General features: G+C 41.5%; 2 protein-coding genes across 2 annotated transcripts in view; one reads left to right on the forward strand and one right to left on the reverse strand.

Annotated features, from left to right (window-relative positions):
- The window catches only part of LOC311039622 (leucine-rich repeat-containing G-protein coupled receptor 5-like), a gene marked incomplete at both ends in the record, with an annotated part of 63,496 nt that overhangs the window by 29,153 nt on the left and 16,843 nt on the right, over positions 1-17,500 (forward strand). Inside the window, one exon of the mRNA XM_084049559.1 lies at positions 14,839-15,054. Within this exon, the coding sequence (XP_083905685.1) occupies positions 14,839-15,054 (216 nt within the window). The remainder of the gene's footprint in view (positions 1-14,838; positions 15,055-17,500) is intronic.
- On the reverse strand, positions 861-12,783 carry LOC311040046 (serpin A3-5-like; the record flags this gene model as incomplete). Its single annotated transcript, XM_084050118.1, has 7 exons — positions 861-1,046; positions 6,676-6,817; positions 7,242-7,441; positions 10,383-10,453; positions 10,826-11,374; positions 12,003-12,090; positions 12,328-12,783. 7 exons carry the CDS (start codon positions 12,781-12,783, stop codon positions 861-863), a joined length of 1,692 nt encoding a protein of 563 aa, XP_083906244.1.

Consider the following 17,500-nt stretch of genomic DNA (forward strand, 5'->3'; position numbering starts at 1 on the left):
TCTCTGTGTCTGAAACACACATTTATCTGATCAACTATTATGTGTTGTCTCCTCTCTCTCTCTCTCTCTCTCTCTCTCTCTCTCTCTCTCTCTCTCCCCACTCTCTCTCCTCACTCTCTCTCTCGCCCCACTCTTTCTCTCTCTTTCTCTGAGAACAGAGGTTGTTTTGTTCCAACAGAGACAGAGAGAGATACCTGTAGCTGTCTGTTCACTTTAAGAGGGTCTGTGTGCTTGCGTGCATGTGTGTGCATGTGTGTGCAAATTTACATTATCTTTTCTATTCATATGTTGGATTGAGGTTAATTTGTATTTTCAGACATTTACCTACTTCTTAAATCATCAAGTGTAGGCCTACTTTTGGCTCTGTACTTGGTCTGCTCTTTTTCCCCTCTAAACAAATCTCTTTGCCGAAAATAGTTGTGAGCTTGTAGATCGGCTATTTTCGGCGAATGTTCCCCCAGAATAGGATTGCTACTGTAGGGTTCAAGTGGTTAATGTGGAAAAAAAAAAACAACAACAACGCATAGATTTGGTGCCCCCCGCCCTGTAGTAACTCTGTTGAACATCCATGCCATAGACAGTTAAAGGAACTTCAGGATGTCACAGAAAAGTCTTTCTACTCTGTCACCAGCCAGAGTATACTCACAGGCCCAGCACTGTATGGAAATAGCCTTTCCCGGGATCTGCATGAGTTCTACAGAAGATGGTGTATTTATATGCGGCAAGCCAAGAACTACACATACAAACAATGCAGATTTCAGCATTTTAGAATGAATGGACCACAAGAAACTGGTTTCGAGAGGATTTAATATGTTGACAGTCAACATCTGTGCTTGAGTGTGAACAGACAGTTTGTCTCATCAGATGTTTGGATTGACAATCTTTCCCATGAACAGAATGTTGTCAGAGTCACCGATGAGAACCATGAAGGGACGATTGAACTTCAGTTCAGGATCTGGTGGAACCGTTCTTGAGGTGGAGATGCCTGTAGCTGCAGACGCAGTAGCTCCAGCCTCGTCCACATCCAACGTGGCTTCGTGCACAACCTGCACGTAATCAATGATTAGATCAGTAATTCTCACGGCTTTTCATTTAACCCATTAAGACCTGAGGCCGATTCTACAAAATGTCTTCTAAATCCCAACAGTTTAAAAAAAAAAAACTATGTTGCTACATCAGTGGTTCTCAAACTTTTTCATGTCAAGGACATCCCAAAATTGTATGTATTTGGCCGCGGACCCCCATCTCAAAATATTTTGTTCCAGGGACCCCCAGAAGCAAAGATATGACTTACTAATGTTTGCTTTAAAATATATATGTATTCAAAGATTTGAAAACATTTTGCACGCGATACGAGCTTGTATATCTGCTATTTTTGAATAGCCAAAGAAATCTAAAATGACACAGATGCTTCCCCGGTCTTAATGGGTTTTACGACCCCCAGTTTCTTGGCTTGCATTAGGCCACAAACCCGCATAAGAGTTACAGACCTGTGAGGTCCATTAGGTTCCTAACTATCATTTAGTTGGGGACCCCTGGAAACCCCTCAAGGACCCCGTGGGGGTTGCCAGACCGCTGCACTGCTCTGGCTGCCAGTCACTTTTAGAATTGATTTAAAGATTTTATTGTTAACTTTTAAGCTCTTAACGGCCCTTAACTTCGATATCTAGCTGAGCTGCAGGAACCCTATGTGCCTGTCCTGAGTGATTGGTTGACTGAATACTTTATTAGACAGAAATGCAAACAGCACGAGGTACAGTCATACATTTGGGCTAAAAGGATAACACAAAAAAAGTCCTGGGGACTTGTTTCCATTGTGGTCCTATATGTTTTCATTCATTCATTGAACCTTTATTTAAAATTCTCTGAGAGATCTTTGAGGGAGACCCCCATTTACAATGATGCTGAGATTACACATAGAAGGACTAGCCGTTCAATAGAGCGAGTTAGGATGTGACTAGGTTTCTGACGTAACATGGATGAAATATGGTGGTAATTTTTCAACCAGGGCTTTGTAAATGAAGAGGTGCCAATGATTATTGCATCTCTCAGTCAGAGAAAACCATCCCACCCTATCATACAGGACACAATGATGAGTATTGTAGTTGTCACCAGTGATAAACCTCAGAGCTGAGTGGTAAACTGAGTTCAGAGTCTTGAGTGTGGAGGCAGCTGCATGACGATAGATTATATCCCCATAGTCAGTACAGATTAAAATCTGGCTTCGATAATCCTTTTCCTACAGAACTAATTTTATTTCTATATAGGCAGACACTCTTTTGACTGAGTTTTACAACAAGATTGTCTATGTGATGTTTCAAAATTAAATTTGTCGTCCAGTGGTGGTGGAGATAAAGAGATTGGAGTTATCTATGTTTTTGGATTAAGAGAAGACCATGAATGTTGTTTTATTTTTGTTAAGTGTTCATTTAAGGTATAGTCAGGTTCACTATGTAAAACAATATACTTTCGTTCAAAATTTGTGGAGATTAGCAAAACTATACATTTTTTTATCTTCAGAACATGGGGAATCCAAAAATCTATGTTTGCATTTGCACAGACACCTGCATGTCCGCCATATTGGACGTTCAAAATGGCCGCCATAAAATATATAATTTGTGCTACCTTGGCTTCTAGACGACATAGACAGTTAATTAAATATGCTAATCCTATGTTTTCTGGGCCAAGGAATCCAATAGAGACCTAAAGGATAGTGCACAGGGACTTGCAGTAGCGCCCCCGAGGGGATGGCCATGGAAATGCAGGTTGACTATGTTAGAAAATATACTTTTGTTACGAATTTTTGATTAGCAAAACTATAACACTTTTGGAATCTTCCGAGCATGGGGAATCCAAAAATCCTTGTTTGCATTTGCACATATACCTGCATGGCCGCCATATTGCATGTTCAATATGGACCACATAAAATATATAGTCTAATTTGTGCTACGTTGGATTCTAGACAACCAACCTTAATTAAATATATTTTCCAGGTCAAGGAGTCCAATACAGACCTCAATGTAGTTCTCAGGATTATAGAAAAGCAAGAAAACAAATGTAAATGTAAAACATAGTGTTTATAGTTGTGTAGTATCAACACATCATTGACTTTACAGGTTTACAGGTGTAAAGAAATGGGTGGAAAAACCCTTTGTTTCTGTTGTTTTCAAAGAGAAGAAAAGAAAAGAAGAAGGGGGGTCAGGGAGAGCAAGGAGATCTAACACTAATAGAACACATGTCAAGGATATACAAGTGGCGTAAACCAACAGATACAGTATGTACATGAGGTTAGACAAAAGGCGAAAGGGCCTACTCTGTGTGGAGTTTGCATGTTCTCCCGTGTCTCCTAGGGTAGTTAATACCCTCACAAAAACATGTAGTAATCCTGGTCACTATACTTCCTCCCCCTGGTCAGCCGGGGCGCCTGATGGAGGGGAAGGGAACTGGTTGGAATAACGTGTTCCTTCCACACGCTACGTCCAACCAGGGAAACTCCCCCCTGTCAGGTGACAAGAAGGTCAGTTGGCTCTCATGCATTGAAGGAGGCATGAGCTCGGCCTTGGCCTTCCTAGGCTGGTGGGGGGAGTGTAGTGCCCAGGATCACTTAGCTAATTCACCGGGTGAAAAAGGGGTTACAGAATCGAGCGATAAAAATTAGGGGGAAAAAAGCCACAAGGTGCAAGGTGGTGACACTTTGGTAGGTCTACATTAGCAGCAGGTATGATATTAGACATTAAGGTGCAAAAACAGTATGAACGATTGAACTATATACATACAATATCTACTAGATCTATCATTCAGGAATATTCTTTTACAGCTCGTCATCACTGTCTGGGGTGTCATTTTCAGCATTACAGACAGTCTGTGTCGTTTTCGCAGTCACTTCCACACAAACAAAGTTCTGTGCAAACAAAGTTGTGTCCCCTGCATGACCTTCTCTGGGTTGTCCAATGGGTTTTGCACTGACATCTGACCACTAACAGAAACTAACAGAGGAAGGCGACCTAACACAGGAGGTGAATGATGCATTGGCCAACTTTGTATGATGTACTGCCCAAGGGGCATCCATATAACAAACATTCCTGACCTAAGGTGGTATCTGTTTTGCAAACATCTGGCATAAAGCAGCAAGTTGCCTCCTACCGTTGGTGCCCTTGAGGAGAACATTGAACGTGTGCATGATCAAAGTAGGGTGTGGTGCCAAGCCACTGTGACGTGGCAGAGTCTTTTTGACCCACTCAAACATGGAGCCATTGTGAGATACTACCTACTACCACAAAGGTTCCTCCTGCACCACAGGCCATTGTAGAGTTGGTCAGATGTCAGTGCAAAACCCATTGTACAACCCAGAGATGTTCATGCAGGAGACACAACTTGCACAGAACTTTGTTTGGAAGTGACTGCGAAAACGACGCAGACTGTAATGCTGAAAATGACCCTCCTAACAGTGATGAAGGGCCGTAAAAGAATGATAGATGATATTATTGTATATAGTTCAATCTTATAACTTGTCAATACTGTTTTTGCAAGTTAATGTGTAATCTCATGTACATACCTGCTGCTAGTGTAGACCTACCAAAGTGTCACCACCTTGCACCTTATGTCTAATCTCATGTACATACTGTATCTGTTGGTTTATGCCATTTGTATATCCTTGACAAGTTTTCTATTACTGATAGATTGTTCTCCTTGCTCTCCCCGCCCTCTTCTTTTCTTTTCTTCTCTTTGAAAACAACAGAAACAATGGAGTTTTTCACCCATTTCTTTACATCTGTAAACCTGTGGTGTAATAAAGTCAATGATGTGTTGATATTACACAAATATAAAGACTATATTTTTCATTTACATTTGTTTTCTTGCTTTTATATAATAACTACATTGAGGTCTTTATTGGACTCCTTGACCTGGAAACATATTAACTAAGGTTGGTTGTCTAGAATCCAAGATAGCACAAATTAGGCTATATATTTTAGGTCGTCCATATTGAACAATATGGTGGGCCATGCAGGTATCTGTGCAAATGCAAACAAGGATTTTTGGATTCCTCATGCTCTGAAGATTCCAAAAGTGTATATTTTTCTAATCCAAACTTTTTAACGAAAATATATTTTTTAACATAGTAAACCTGAATTTCACTGGCCATCCCCTATGTGGCGCTACTGCAAGTCCCTGTGCACAATCCTTTAGGTCTCTATTGGATTCCTTGACCCAGAAAACATTGGATTAGTATATTTAATTAACTTTCTATGTTGTTTAGAAGCCAAGATATCACAAATTATGTATTTTATGGTGGCCATTTTGAACGTCCAATATGGCGGACATGCAGGTGTCTGTGCAAATGCAAACATAGATTTTTGGATTCCCCATGTTCTGAAGATAAAAATAAAGTATTGTTTTGCTAATCTCCACAAATTTTGAACAAGAACACATAGTGAACCTGACTAGTAGTTAAAGTAGTGCTGTAGCGAGAGTTGCAGTTTTTTGATGGCCAATAGAGTGGAGTCAGTGGTACAATATAAGATTGTGTCGTCGGCATAGAGATTCATTTGACAGCCACATAGAGAAGAAACAATTTCATTTATGTATATAGTGAACAGGACAGGGCCTAGAATGGATCCCTGTGGTACACCAGATTTAACCGGGAGGAAACCTCCCATCTTCACACATTTACGTCTGCCATACAGATAGTTCCTAAACCAGCTGCAAGAATCCTTATCAAAGCCTGGGATGAGTAGTCTTTCTAAGGGTACGGAGTGGTCTACTGTATTATATGCTTTGGCCAGCTCAATAAAAATAGCCGCAACATGTTTGTTATTGTCTAAACCAATGATTACATGATCCAGAACTAGAGTGACAGCTGAGGTAGTGCTATGATTAGCTCTGAAGCCAGGCTGATGAGGACTTAGAATAGACTGTTGTGAGAGGAATGGTTTTAGCTGGTTATTTACTAAGGATTCCAGAATCTTTGAGAGATAGGGCAGTTTTGAAATTGGCCGATAGTTATTGGGATCATTACAGTCACCACCTGTGCAGTGGGACTACATATGCTGATTTCCAGACACTGGGCACTATGCCTGGTGACATAGATACATTAAATATAAAAGAAATGTGATCCACAATAAAAGGTACAGATAGTCTTTAAAAAAAAGGGATGAGGTCCTCTGATTCGGCTGTACTGGTTGTTCTGACAGTAAGTCCAGGCTGGTGACCAAGGGTGACCAGGCCTATGCCATCAGGGCCCCTAGACTCTGGAACAGCCTGCCATTGGACCTCAGGCTTGCTAGCTCCATAACCATTTTTAAATCTAATTTAAAAACTATTATTTACAAAAGAAGCCTTACATTTTAACTCCCTAATGGCAGCAATTGGTGCATCTATACTCGTTGATGCTGTTAATTGTGTGTTGCTGTCTTATTCACACAAATTGTACAGTATATGATTTACTGTTTGGTCTTATGTTGTAAAGCAATAACTATAATGTTTATTATTATTATATTATTATGTGTGAATGTGTCAGAGTGAAACATGAGTCAGTAATCCAAGAATAGTTCACAACATATGGGGGTCAGGCTTGGTTGAGGAGCCCAATGGCTACTGCACTGATGGACTGTCCTTTGTTGTGATATGAAGGGACAAATAGACAGTCAGACACTCATCCATTGTGACACCTCTTACCTCTGACACAGCCACACCCTCTGCAATGCCACTGAGGTCGGCTGCAGAACCAAACATGTCCGTTATTCCCATCTGACGCAGCACATTGCTCAGATTTACTTTAGTCTTGATGGAAAACTTGGGAAGAAACACATCGTAATTCCTGAAAAGGAAATACAAAACACTTAAGACTATGCCAAAATATTGTGGATGATCTTATAAGATCATTCTGGAATTGATTGATCCATCTCTGACTTGAAGTGTTTTGTGAACGTAATGCAAAAGTCATTACTTGACACAGAAGGTAATATTCTAACATACCTTACCAAAGGGACTTTGGGTCCCTATTATTATTATTATGAATCGTTTTAAATTAATAATAAGTAACATGTAGGCTAATATATGACATTTTGAATGTAATTAAACACAAAACTCTTAACCACTTAAACCCTGATGTCCCTAATTTGGGCATGTCAAGTTTTCAAAAAAATCTTCAACGATAGCAAATCTATAAGTTCGAGGTCATGACATGTTGTGAGCTTGCAGATTAGCTGTTTTTGTAGAAAATGTCAAATGTGATTTCAGACCCTTTCTTCATCCCATTGAGCCATTTGGTGTAGTGCATGGGGCAGATGCGCTCCTCCAGCGCAGTCAATTCTCCGTCAGGTAGCATCAACAGCATGGAGTAGGAGTTGTTGAAGGGTAAACGGAGGACTCTGGTGGAGATCTGCTGGTCATGGTAGACATCAAACCTATCCAACCCTGTGTTCATCATCTGGACTGGAACCTGCAACATCACCATGTGGATCATTAGAAGAGCCCGACCCATGCCAGGTTTTTGTGTCCAAAAGGTTTGCTTATAATGACATGGCTCAAATAGGGACGCCAGGTTGAAAGTGATTAAAATCACTCAGAAAAGTCAAATGCTGGCCGATATATTGGTCTAGCTCTAATCATTAGAACCTCTTGATTTATGAACACACAACCACCAAACATCTGAGAAGAACTCAACGCTTTGTTCACACTGAACAGCAGCTGTTCTGTCAGATATTAGCACGGTGGCGCCTGCAGTAACTTCTTAGTCTCTTCTGCTTGTGGTCCTTAATTCTCTGCTTGGGTGGCGAATCGCGGTCCTCCATTCACTGCTTGGGCGACCAATCACGGTCCTGCAATCACTGCTTGAGCAGCGGCCAATCACGGTCCTGGATTTACTGTTTCACTGACCAGTTAAATCTTTCCCCCAACTCCCGGACCCAGCCCCCATTCCTCGATGAGGAAGAAGGAGGCCTGCTCCTCCTTCTTCCTCATCGAGGAATCGAGGAAACAGCAAGGATTACAGCAAGGATTAAATAAAACTAAAGATTGATTTGATTGATTTTTACACTTTGTCAGCTTGTTATTTTGTCATTCTATGGTATGTCATGATCTAGTAATTGTATTAGTTTTTTTTACATGACCCGCACGTCCATTTTAATCCGATCGTTGGCTTTTTATTGAACAATACGGAAGATACGGTTACTTCCGATGGCCCGTACATTATTGTAACATCCGTGGCCATGGGGTAAACACTTTATATTTGAAATATGGACGTTTATGTAGATGAATGGAGCAGTAAAGGAAAAGTGCAAACACCAGGTTGAAATTCATCCATGACGGCCTGGGGAGTAAGACCGCATGGCTCATTTGCATATCCTCGTGAATATATTACGCGTATGCAAATTAGCCATGCGGTCTTCCCAACATTGTGAGACCAAAATTGTACTTAAGTACTATTTAAGTAGCCTACAATTTTGGGGTATTTTTTATACTTTATTGGAGTATTAACAATTTTCAGTACTTTTACTTCTACTCAGGCAAATATTATACTTTTACTCCACTACAATTATTTAAAACTTTAGTTAAAACTACAAGTTACTTTGTAGATTTGGATTATTATTATAGAACATACATTAACCACTTCAGCCCTATATACATTTCAGCCATTTAAAAATAGCAGATCTACAAGCTCACAATAAGCTTGTAGATCTGCTATTTTCAAAGGATTTGTTAACATTTGAAAACTTGAAACATTCTGCATAATGAGTGTTTTAATTGTGGTACTTTAAGTACATTTTGATGCCGATACTTTTATACTTTTACTCAAGTAGGCTATATTTTGAATTCCGGACATTTACTTGTAACAGAGTATTTCTGTATTGCGGTATTGATACTTTTACTTTTTTTCAAGTACAGAGCCAAATGTCTAATGATTAATGCTTTAATCTCAACGTCAATTTTAATGTTTTCCGAATGAGAAATACAAATGTATAGGCTACTATAAGCACATCATGCTATACCCTGACATTATGCAGAGTATAGGCTATAAGCATGAATATTCTTTTATTGCTCAATGATGAGTTTGCCTATTTGTTACATAACTAACAGAGTTAGTGAGGGGTAGAGTTAGGGAAAGCGTTCACAATCACACTCTACAATTGTATTACACTTCTTCTTATCACATATAGCCAAAATATAATGTAGGCTATATACTTAATAGAAAATTGGACAATGTTTAGCTGTTTTTCGGAAAGAAACCATGCAGGAACATTAAGTCAGCCAGTAAAAGCTCTCGTTCTGCTTTGATCAGGTTAATGTTAATGTTACATTATCTGCCTACAAGCATCGTTGAACTCGTGGCTCAACGTGCCCTCGGTGGCTCGTGGTAATTATTAATGTTTTGATCATCTCATCAATTGTAAGTCTAGAATGACAGTTGCAATGAATACAAGAGTATGTAACGTTATATGTACAGTATATATGCTACAAGCAAGCAGAGCCACAGTTGAACAAAGTTGGCTCGGGCAGGAGTCGATCCAGTCCTCCCGTGCATGTGGTTTTCTGTGATTGGCCGAACGTTCATATCGTAGCGCTCCGACCTCGACAATCAGGCTGTCTTTGGCGCAGTCGGTAGCGCTGTCGCCTCACAGCTAGAAGGTCCTGGGTTCGATTCCCGCCGGGGACGCTGTGGGCGCTGGGGGTGTGTATTCTCCTCCGCGTCACCAGCGCCCATACCCTAGGTGGGGTTGGCGAAAGGGCCTACTCTGTGTGGAGTTTGCATGTTCTCCCCGTGTCTCCTAGGGTAGTTAATACCCTCACAAAAACATGTGGTAATCCTGGTCACTATACTGCCTCCCCCTAGTCAGCCGGGGCGCCTGATGGACGGGAAGGGAACTGGTTGGAATAACGTGTTCCTTCCACACGCTACGTCCAACCGGGGAAACTCCCCCCTGTCAGGTGACAAGAAGGTCAGTTGGCTCTCATGCATTGAAGGAGGCATGAGCTCGGCCCTGGCCTCCCTAGGCTGGTGGGGGGAGTGTAGCGCCCAGGATCAGATAGCAAATTGGCAACGGGTGAAAAAAGGGTTACAAAATCGAGGGATAAAAATTATAAGTAAAAAAAAAAAAGAGGCTGTACTTGGAGGCATTAAAAACACAAGTCGCGTCTTTATTGAATTATTTAACATTTCCCATCTGGCAACTCTTTTCACCCTGTTCACAGCAGTGTACAGTAGTAGCCTACCGTGCAGTATTGAGATGTACATATTTCTACTGTTTATCTTAATGATCAGTGAAAATGACTGCATAACAATAGTAAAACATAATACTACTATACAATACAAATAGGTGCAATTAGTGGACAAACTAACAAAAATCCATTCAGTTAGACAGCAGTGTTATGGGGTGTGGTACCTGGTTTTGCGCATCCACATTAAACAAATCCTTCTCGGTATATGCAGGGTCAAATGGAGTTAGCCATTTTCCTGTTTGAGAGAAAGCAGTGGAAAAACAGAAACAACGATGACAATAGTGAGACTAAACTTAAATGTGGAAAGGTGACTGTAGCCATGATATAACTTGTTAGAGGACAGTTTCTCAATGTTGGGTCTGGGGCTAAACCTAACCCTGATCCTTATTGGTCTCTAAGTGTAGATTGGGCTCCCAGAGATTAAACTAATGTTATCAAATAGGGGTCTGTGGCCTAATGTATATCACATTAGGGGTCCTTGAAAAAGGTTGAGAATCACTGAGTTAGAGATGAACCCTACCCATTATTAGGCTAATAATATTAAAAACAGCAGTTTAATTTCTGGTCTATGAAATGATTCCAAAAACTTTTACATTACATCTCTTACCTTTGTAGTATATGTAACTAATAAGATACATGATAGTAGCAGAATCCAGGCCTTCCACTAGTTGGTCTATCTTGCCGTGGGTCTTCCCCTCCACATACTTGTTGATGGTAGCAGCACTCTCTGTGGAATTGTTAAAGTCCACACTGAACCCCTCCGCCAGGTAGGACTGCCTGAGGGCCTCCAGGAACTCAGGCTGTGGCTTGAACTTATTGTCCACAAACACTGCAGTTCCTGCACTGATGTCTTCTGATAAAGTCTTGCTGACTCCAGTCAGAATTCCATGGAAGGCCTGGTTTACGTCAACCTGGCTCAGTAGGGAGCTGTTGAAGCCCAGACCACTGAAGAGCTGCTGGTGGGTTTGGCCCCGGGCCCCTACAGACAAGGCTGCCAGGGCCAGGCTGACACTTGCGGGTGAGAAGAAGACGTTCTTGCCTTGGTTGTCCGTCTGAGCGGCCAGTTGCCTGTATAGGTTGAAGGTGAAACCTTTGTTTGCTGATCTCACCATGGAGAGGCTTTTGGCAGCGTGGTCTGCACTGTTATCTTCATGACCTGAATATGATGTGTTGGATTTGTTAAAGAAAATAGGAGGGGGGGGGGGCGGCCGGGCGGGAATTTTCTTAAAGTAGTTCACCCAAAAAACGACTTATTTCAATTTCACACCCCATGAAGCCTTAATTAGAATTAATTAGCCAATAATTTGATCACCGGCTGTTCTTCAGGAGACTCAAAGAGTCTCTTTTGAGTCTCCTACTGGAGACATTAGCATCTTTCCGCTGGTCATCAAATTATTGGCTTAGGAATGCGACAAAAACAAAAAAAAACTCCATGAATTGAAGGCTTCATGGGGTGTGTAATTGATATAAAATAAGTAATTGTTTGGGTGAACTACCGGTACTCCTTTAACCACTTAACCCTTTAATCTTCCTCATATGACAAATAGCAAAAAAGTCTGTTCTCACAACATTTGGCATTGTGATGCATTGTGAGCTTGTAGATCTATTTTTGAAATGTTGACCAAAATAGGGACACCAGGGTTAATGTGGTCACACGTACATTTCTCAATACAAAAAAGACCTAGAAGCAGGGATAAAACATATCCCAACGGCCATTTAATGAGTGACCAGAGGAGGACATCAAAAGCAGAGTCATCAAATCCAACCCTGGTCAGCTCTGTTACCTTCATGTCCTGCATTGTGATGACCTGTACCCAGACATACCAGTGCTGATCGATTCCTCACCCCCACGGCTCCTTGCATCCTGGTGAACTGAGGCAAAGGTTCAAAAGGTTTCCATCAGTCAAGTTCACTCACTGTTAACTAAACAAACCTTTCAATCTAGTATAGCGCTTCTCTGTCTGGAACTACCATGAATGTGTTGTAGTCCATACAACACATTGGACCATGTGTGTAGTCCATTCCCAAATCAAATATGAAATAGAATAACTGCAAATACATCATGTTTCCAATGGTCGATTAGATTTAGAAGCGGTTTAGCACTCTCACCTTCGCGCACCTGGCGCCTATCCAGCCTGTGAAACAGTGACAAAAGAAGTCACCCTTCTTGTCCTCGCACCGGACTGTGCCTCTGGGATTACAGGGAGAAGGAGAGCACTGATCTGGAATATTGTGGACACACGTTACCAGGTCCTGCCTCTTCTTTTCTGAATCTCCAAACTCCTCCACACAGGCTAAATACTTGGGATAGAAGTATTCCGTTTCAGGGTCGTTTTCAAACACCTCCCTCGCCTCCTCTTTGCTACACCTCTCCTCCACACATTCCCTCTCCAAGTCGCCTTGCTTAATCTCCTCGAACATTTGATAGGCTCTTCTGGGTCTGCTCAGAAACTGCTTGGCTTCTTCCGGAGACAATGAAACTGAAATGCTATTGGACCAGCTTGCAAACAGAAGGATCAGCAGGGCTCTCGATGAGAAAGACTTTGTCGCCAGGGTCAGCCGCATGTTTGCTGCTTTCTCTCTCTCTCTCTCCCTCCCTCTCTGCGCCAAAGCTCTAGTTCAACTTTCTCCCGTCCTATTCCTGTTCCTCTGATCAACGTTGTCACCTTCAGAAGTTACAACTTAAATTGAAGATGCCAATGTCAATGCTGGCAAGTCCTTGGAACGGTTTGGACGATGAACAAAAAAATCAATTAAAAAGATCAATTAACATTTTTCTTTTCTATAAATCTAAAATAATAGATAAATGTAGAGCATTAATGTGAATTATTAATACTGGAAGGAATATCAGCTTTGTAAGGATATCTTATTAATTATATCTTAATTATATATTAATTATGATAAAGTTACACTAACTGTATCATTTACTCTTTATATGGTAGTATCAAGCAAGATACTATTATATTATTTGTTATTTTCAAATATATTACTATAGTATTATATATGAATGTTGATATATGATGATACTTCGATAAATCTGTAAGTCTTGTCATTTGGTTGTTTTTACTTTTGTAAATCTGAGTGATCACGTCCATATGATGTGAAAAAAAATATATATTGAATGTTCCTTTTATGACCAAAATAAACTACTACTACTACTACTACTACTACTACTAAAGTCCTCAATAACCAACTATCACAAAACTGAAACGGGTAAATTATGCTTCATTGTATGGCAGGGTCACTGTGCCATACGACGAGGAAATAACTGATTTTAATAAGAAAATGTGATTAAAAGCAAAACGAATTCAGCAAGCAAGACTATATATTATTATGATAAATTATAAATTAGCCTAAAGACTTCATATGAAGTACAGTAATACATTACTCACCTTCCTAACGTGAAGACACCTCACCACAGACCGCTGAGAGACAGACAAAGGAGATGTCCCTTTTTAACAACAGATGAGATCCACTGCACTTTGACATGTTTATTTGCCAATATGGCCTTCTCTTATTTGCTCTGCCTCAGTATTTATTCTGTGTAATGATTACTGTTAAGCAATCAAGCATGGAATAATGGCTGAAAATGCAACAGGAAATTTGTACAAGTCAGGTAGCCATATTCTTCTCTATAAATATTTGTTGTCTACCATATATATACATGTTCTAAACATAAAATACTTGAATAAGACATTGTACAGGTTAATCTGAATGAAGACAGGGTTTAAAGCAGTACCTACCTTCAGTCTGCTCAGGTTCACTGCACTCAGATGCTGCACTGTCTGGCAAGCCTCGCTTCTTCATAGTTGATTTGAAGCAGCCGACCCCGGTACGTAGACGGTTCATTAGAGTCCGTTGCCGGCATGGACCATGGTAGATCTTCTCCTTTTACGCCATCCAGAGGGTCCTGCGGGTCAACGAGAGAGACAGAGAGAGGGAGAGAGATGTTTCCTCCACAATTCAAATATAAATTGGGGTCTGGGTTGGGTTTTAGCACCTATGAGCACCAGCATACCACCACGTGCACAGATGTGGCGGTAGATACGTGAGGGCCTCGGCTGACTCCCACAACCTCTTCCAGGATGCCAACAGCCGAATACAAGAACGCTCGCCCGGGGGCAAATCCGGCGACCTCGGAACGGTCGCCACTAGGTATTCCTAAACGTAACCTCAGTAAAACTATGCCTAACCTAAACTTATTCCTAGACTTAACCTCAGTAAAACTATGCCAAAACCTAACCTTATTCCTAAACTTAACCTCAGTAAAACTATGCCTAACCCTAAACGTATTCCTAACCTTAACCTCAGTAAAACACATATACAAGGGCCGCTGGAAAGAATGGGGGCGAGTGTGTTTTGGGGCGAGCCTTATGGTTACCCACCAGCCAAGCGCTAGTAGAAAAGTCCTCCGGGATGTAACAGAGCATCTCTTGTGCCGACTTATTATAGGGGTGGCTGTTTGGAGACGTTGTTTCCATTTTAGTGTTGTGCAGGTTATACCAGTCATATCGCCTTGCATCTCCCCTCTTATCTCTCTTTCTGTTTCTCCCTATGTCTGCATCTTTGTCTATTTTTCTGACTCTCTCTCTTTATCTCTCTCCCGCTCTCTCCTCTCAGGCGTCTAGACGCCAATCGCATTTCCAGTGTTCCCATTGGCTGTTTCTCCGGTCTGCCCGCCCTGCGTCACCTGTGGTTGGACGACAACTGGCTGGGGGAGGTTCCGGTCGGAGCTCTGAGTGACGTCAGCTCCCTACAGGCCATGACATTGGCTCTGAACCGCATCAGTCACATCCCTGACCACGCCTTCTCCAGCCTCACTAACCTCGTAGTGTTGTGAGTACACGCACGTGCGCGCACACACGCACATGCACACACACACACACACACACACACACACACACACACACACACACCCCCACACACACACACACACACACACACACACACACACACACACACACACACACACACACATAAGTAAATCATTTGTCGTTCTGTAGACATCTATGGTAGAATTACATGCTCATCATCAACCATCTGAGCAGCCATCAGCTGGGTGAAGCTGAAACTGGATTTCCCCTGTGGGATAGCTTTGGTCCATTGGTCCATAGCGTTAGAAGGAGTTCTCCTTAACGCTATGGTACTTTCGATCCTTTCCCCTCACACCCACGCAGGCTGCGCAGCCTCTCGTCTTTAGTAAAAAAGAAAAATACACTTTAGCTACTCACCAAAACAAAGACAGTTTTAAGATGTTAAAAAGCCTACTTTCCTTAGTGGGAACACTGAGCTCTGCACTCTGTGCCACGCAAAGAGTCATTTCTAGTTGACAAGTGATGCAGTTGTCATTTACGCGCAGCCCCCATGTTGTGTCATTGGTTTCAAAGTGGAGTCCTTGGGGCTACCAGGGGGTCCCCAGCTAAATTGGTTAATGTAGCGTCATAATCATTTTAACCACTTTAACCTTATTTTATACTTTGGCTATTCAAACATCATGAACATTACTGCAAATCTTTGACTATAGGATATATACTGTAGCATATATATTATATTATATATATATATATATATATATATATATATATATATATATATATATATATATATATATATATATATATATATATATATATATATATATATATATATATATATATATATACATACCATTCACTCTCCTCTCTCTGCTCTTTAGAAACTCCAGGTAAAGGAATACCATTGCCCCGAGCTGTCTGTGTGTGTGTGTGTGTGTGTGTGTGTGTGTGTGTGTGTGTGTGTGTGTGTGTGTGTGTGTGTGTGTGTGTGTGTGTGTGTGTGTGTGTGTGTGTGTGTGTGTGTGTGTGTGTGTGTGCGTGCGTGCGTGTGTGTGTGCACGCATGCGTGTGCATGCACATTTAGTCACGGATAAACAGGCCAGCAGATGAGAGGAAGCTGTGAGGAAACAAATGAATAAAAGAAGACAGGGGGGGGGGGGGGGTCAGAGGCATACAGAGACATAGTTCTGCCCCTTCAGCCATTCTGTTTACCTCCTTCCTCCCCTTATCATGTCTTCATCTACAATGGCTCACTAGGAGCTACCAGTACAACCACAATCTTCTACTGTTGGACAGTACAACCACAGTCTTCTACTGTTGTACTGGGAGCTGACCAGTACAACACTCCATTTCTTCCTTGGCCTAGTGGGGATGTGCGTACAATGTTTCACGGAAATCGGACGCTGCATTCATGATCTGAGGCATTTTTCTACAAAACGGGCCACTCCTGCAAACTTTGGAAGCCAATCTTAGCCAATCAGGATGGAATATGAAAGATCCAACAAATCTGTCTTGATCACATGACTATAGAGATACTGTGTACCGATTTGTGTGAAGTTAAGACGGAATTTGTAGGATTAATATAAAAAAATGTGTTTTGCAAAAATCGGCCTCCTGGTGGCGCTATAACAGACCGATGTGAAACCTGACCTCCGTGCCTTCGGCCTTACGGATATAAAAATAGCCTGCATATTGTGTAAAAAACATTAATTTTAACCAATTACCTGAATGCCCCCGCCGCCCAGTTAAAAATAGCTATAACAATTGAAAGCAATAATTTTTTTTTAACACCTATCTTTTGATTATTATCATTACAAACTAATAACAGAACCCTTGTTGTAAAAAAAACTAAGTTGTCCTTTAAGATAAGTAACTAAATAATTTGAGCAGAGGTTGACAAAGTATGAAGTATCACTTTGTGGGATTTGCTTAACCTATACGTTTAGTTAATAGGCCATGTAAATACTTGAATTAGTGTGTGTGTGTGTGTGTGTGTGTGTGTGTGTGTGTGTGTGTGTGTGTGTGTGTGTGTGTGTGTGTGTGTGTGTGTGTGTGTGTGTGTGTGTGTGTGTGTGTGTGTGTGTGTGTGTGTGTGTTGGTATTCATACACTTTCAATTGTCGCTGTTGCTTCAATCAGCTTAAAGCTAATTTGCATGAAATTACCCAAAAGCCTTTGAGAAATGCTGGGGGCCCTTATTCACACACACACACACACACACACACACACACACACACACACACACACACACACACACACACACACACACGCACGCACGCACGCACGCACGCACGCACGCACGCACGCACGCACGCACGCACGCACGCGCACGCACGCACGCACGCACGCGCGCGCACACACGCACACACACACACACACACACACAGAGTTGTATGTCATTATGCGGCTAATGCGAGCAGACAGCGCTATACTGTCAACTATGGCTAAAGCTACCATAGCAACTGCTCT

The sequence above is a fragment of the Gymnoscopelus microlampas genome (genome assembly GCF_963454915.1).
Source record: "Gymnoscopelus microlampas genome assembly, chromosome: 23".
Taxonomy (NCBI): Eukaryota; Metazoa; Chordata; class Actinopteri; order Myctophiformes; family Myctophidae; genus Gymnoscopelus; species Gymnoscopelus microlampas.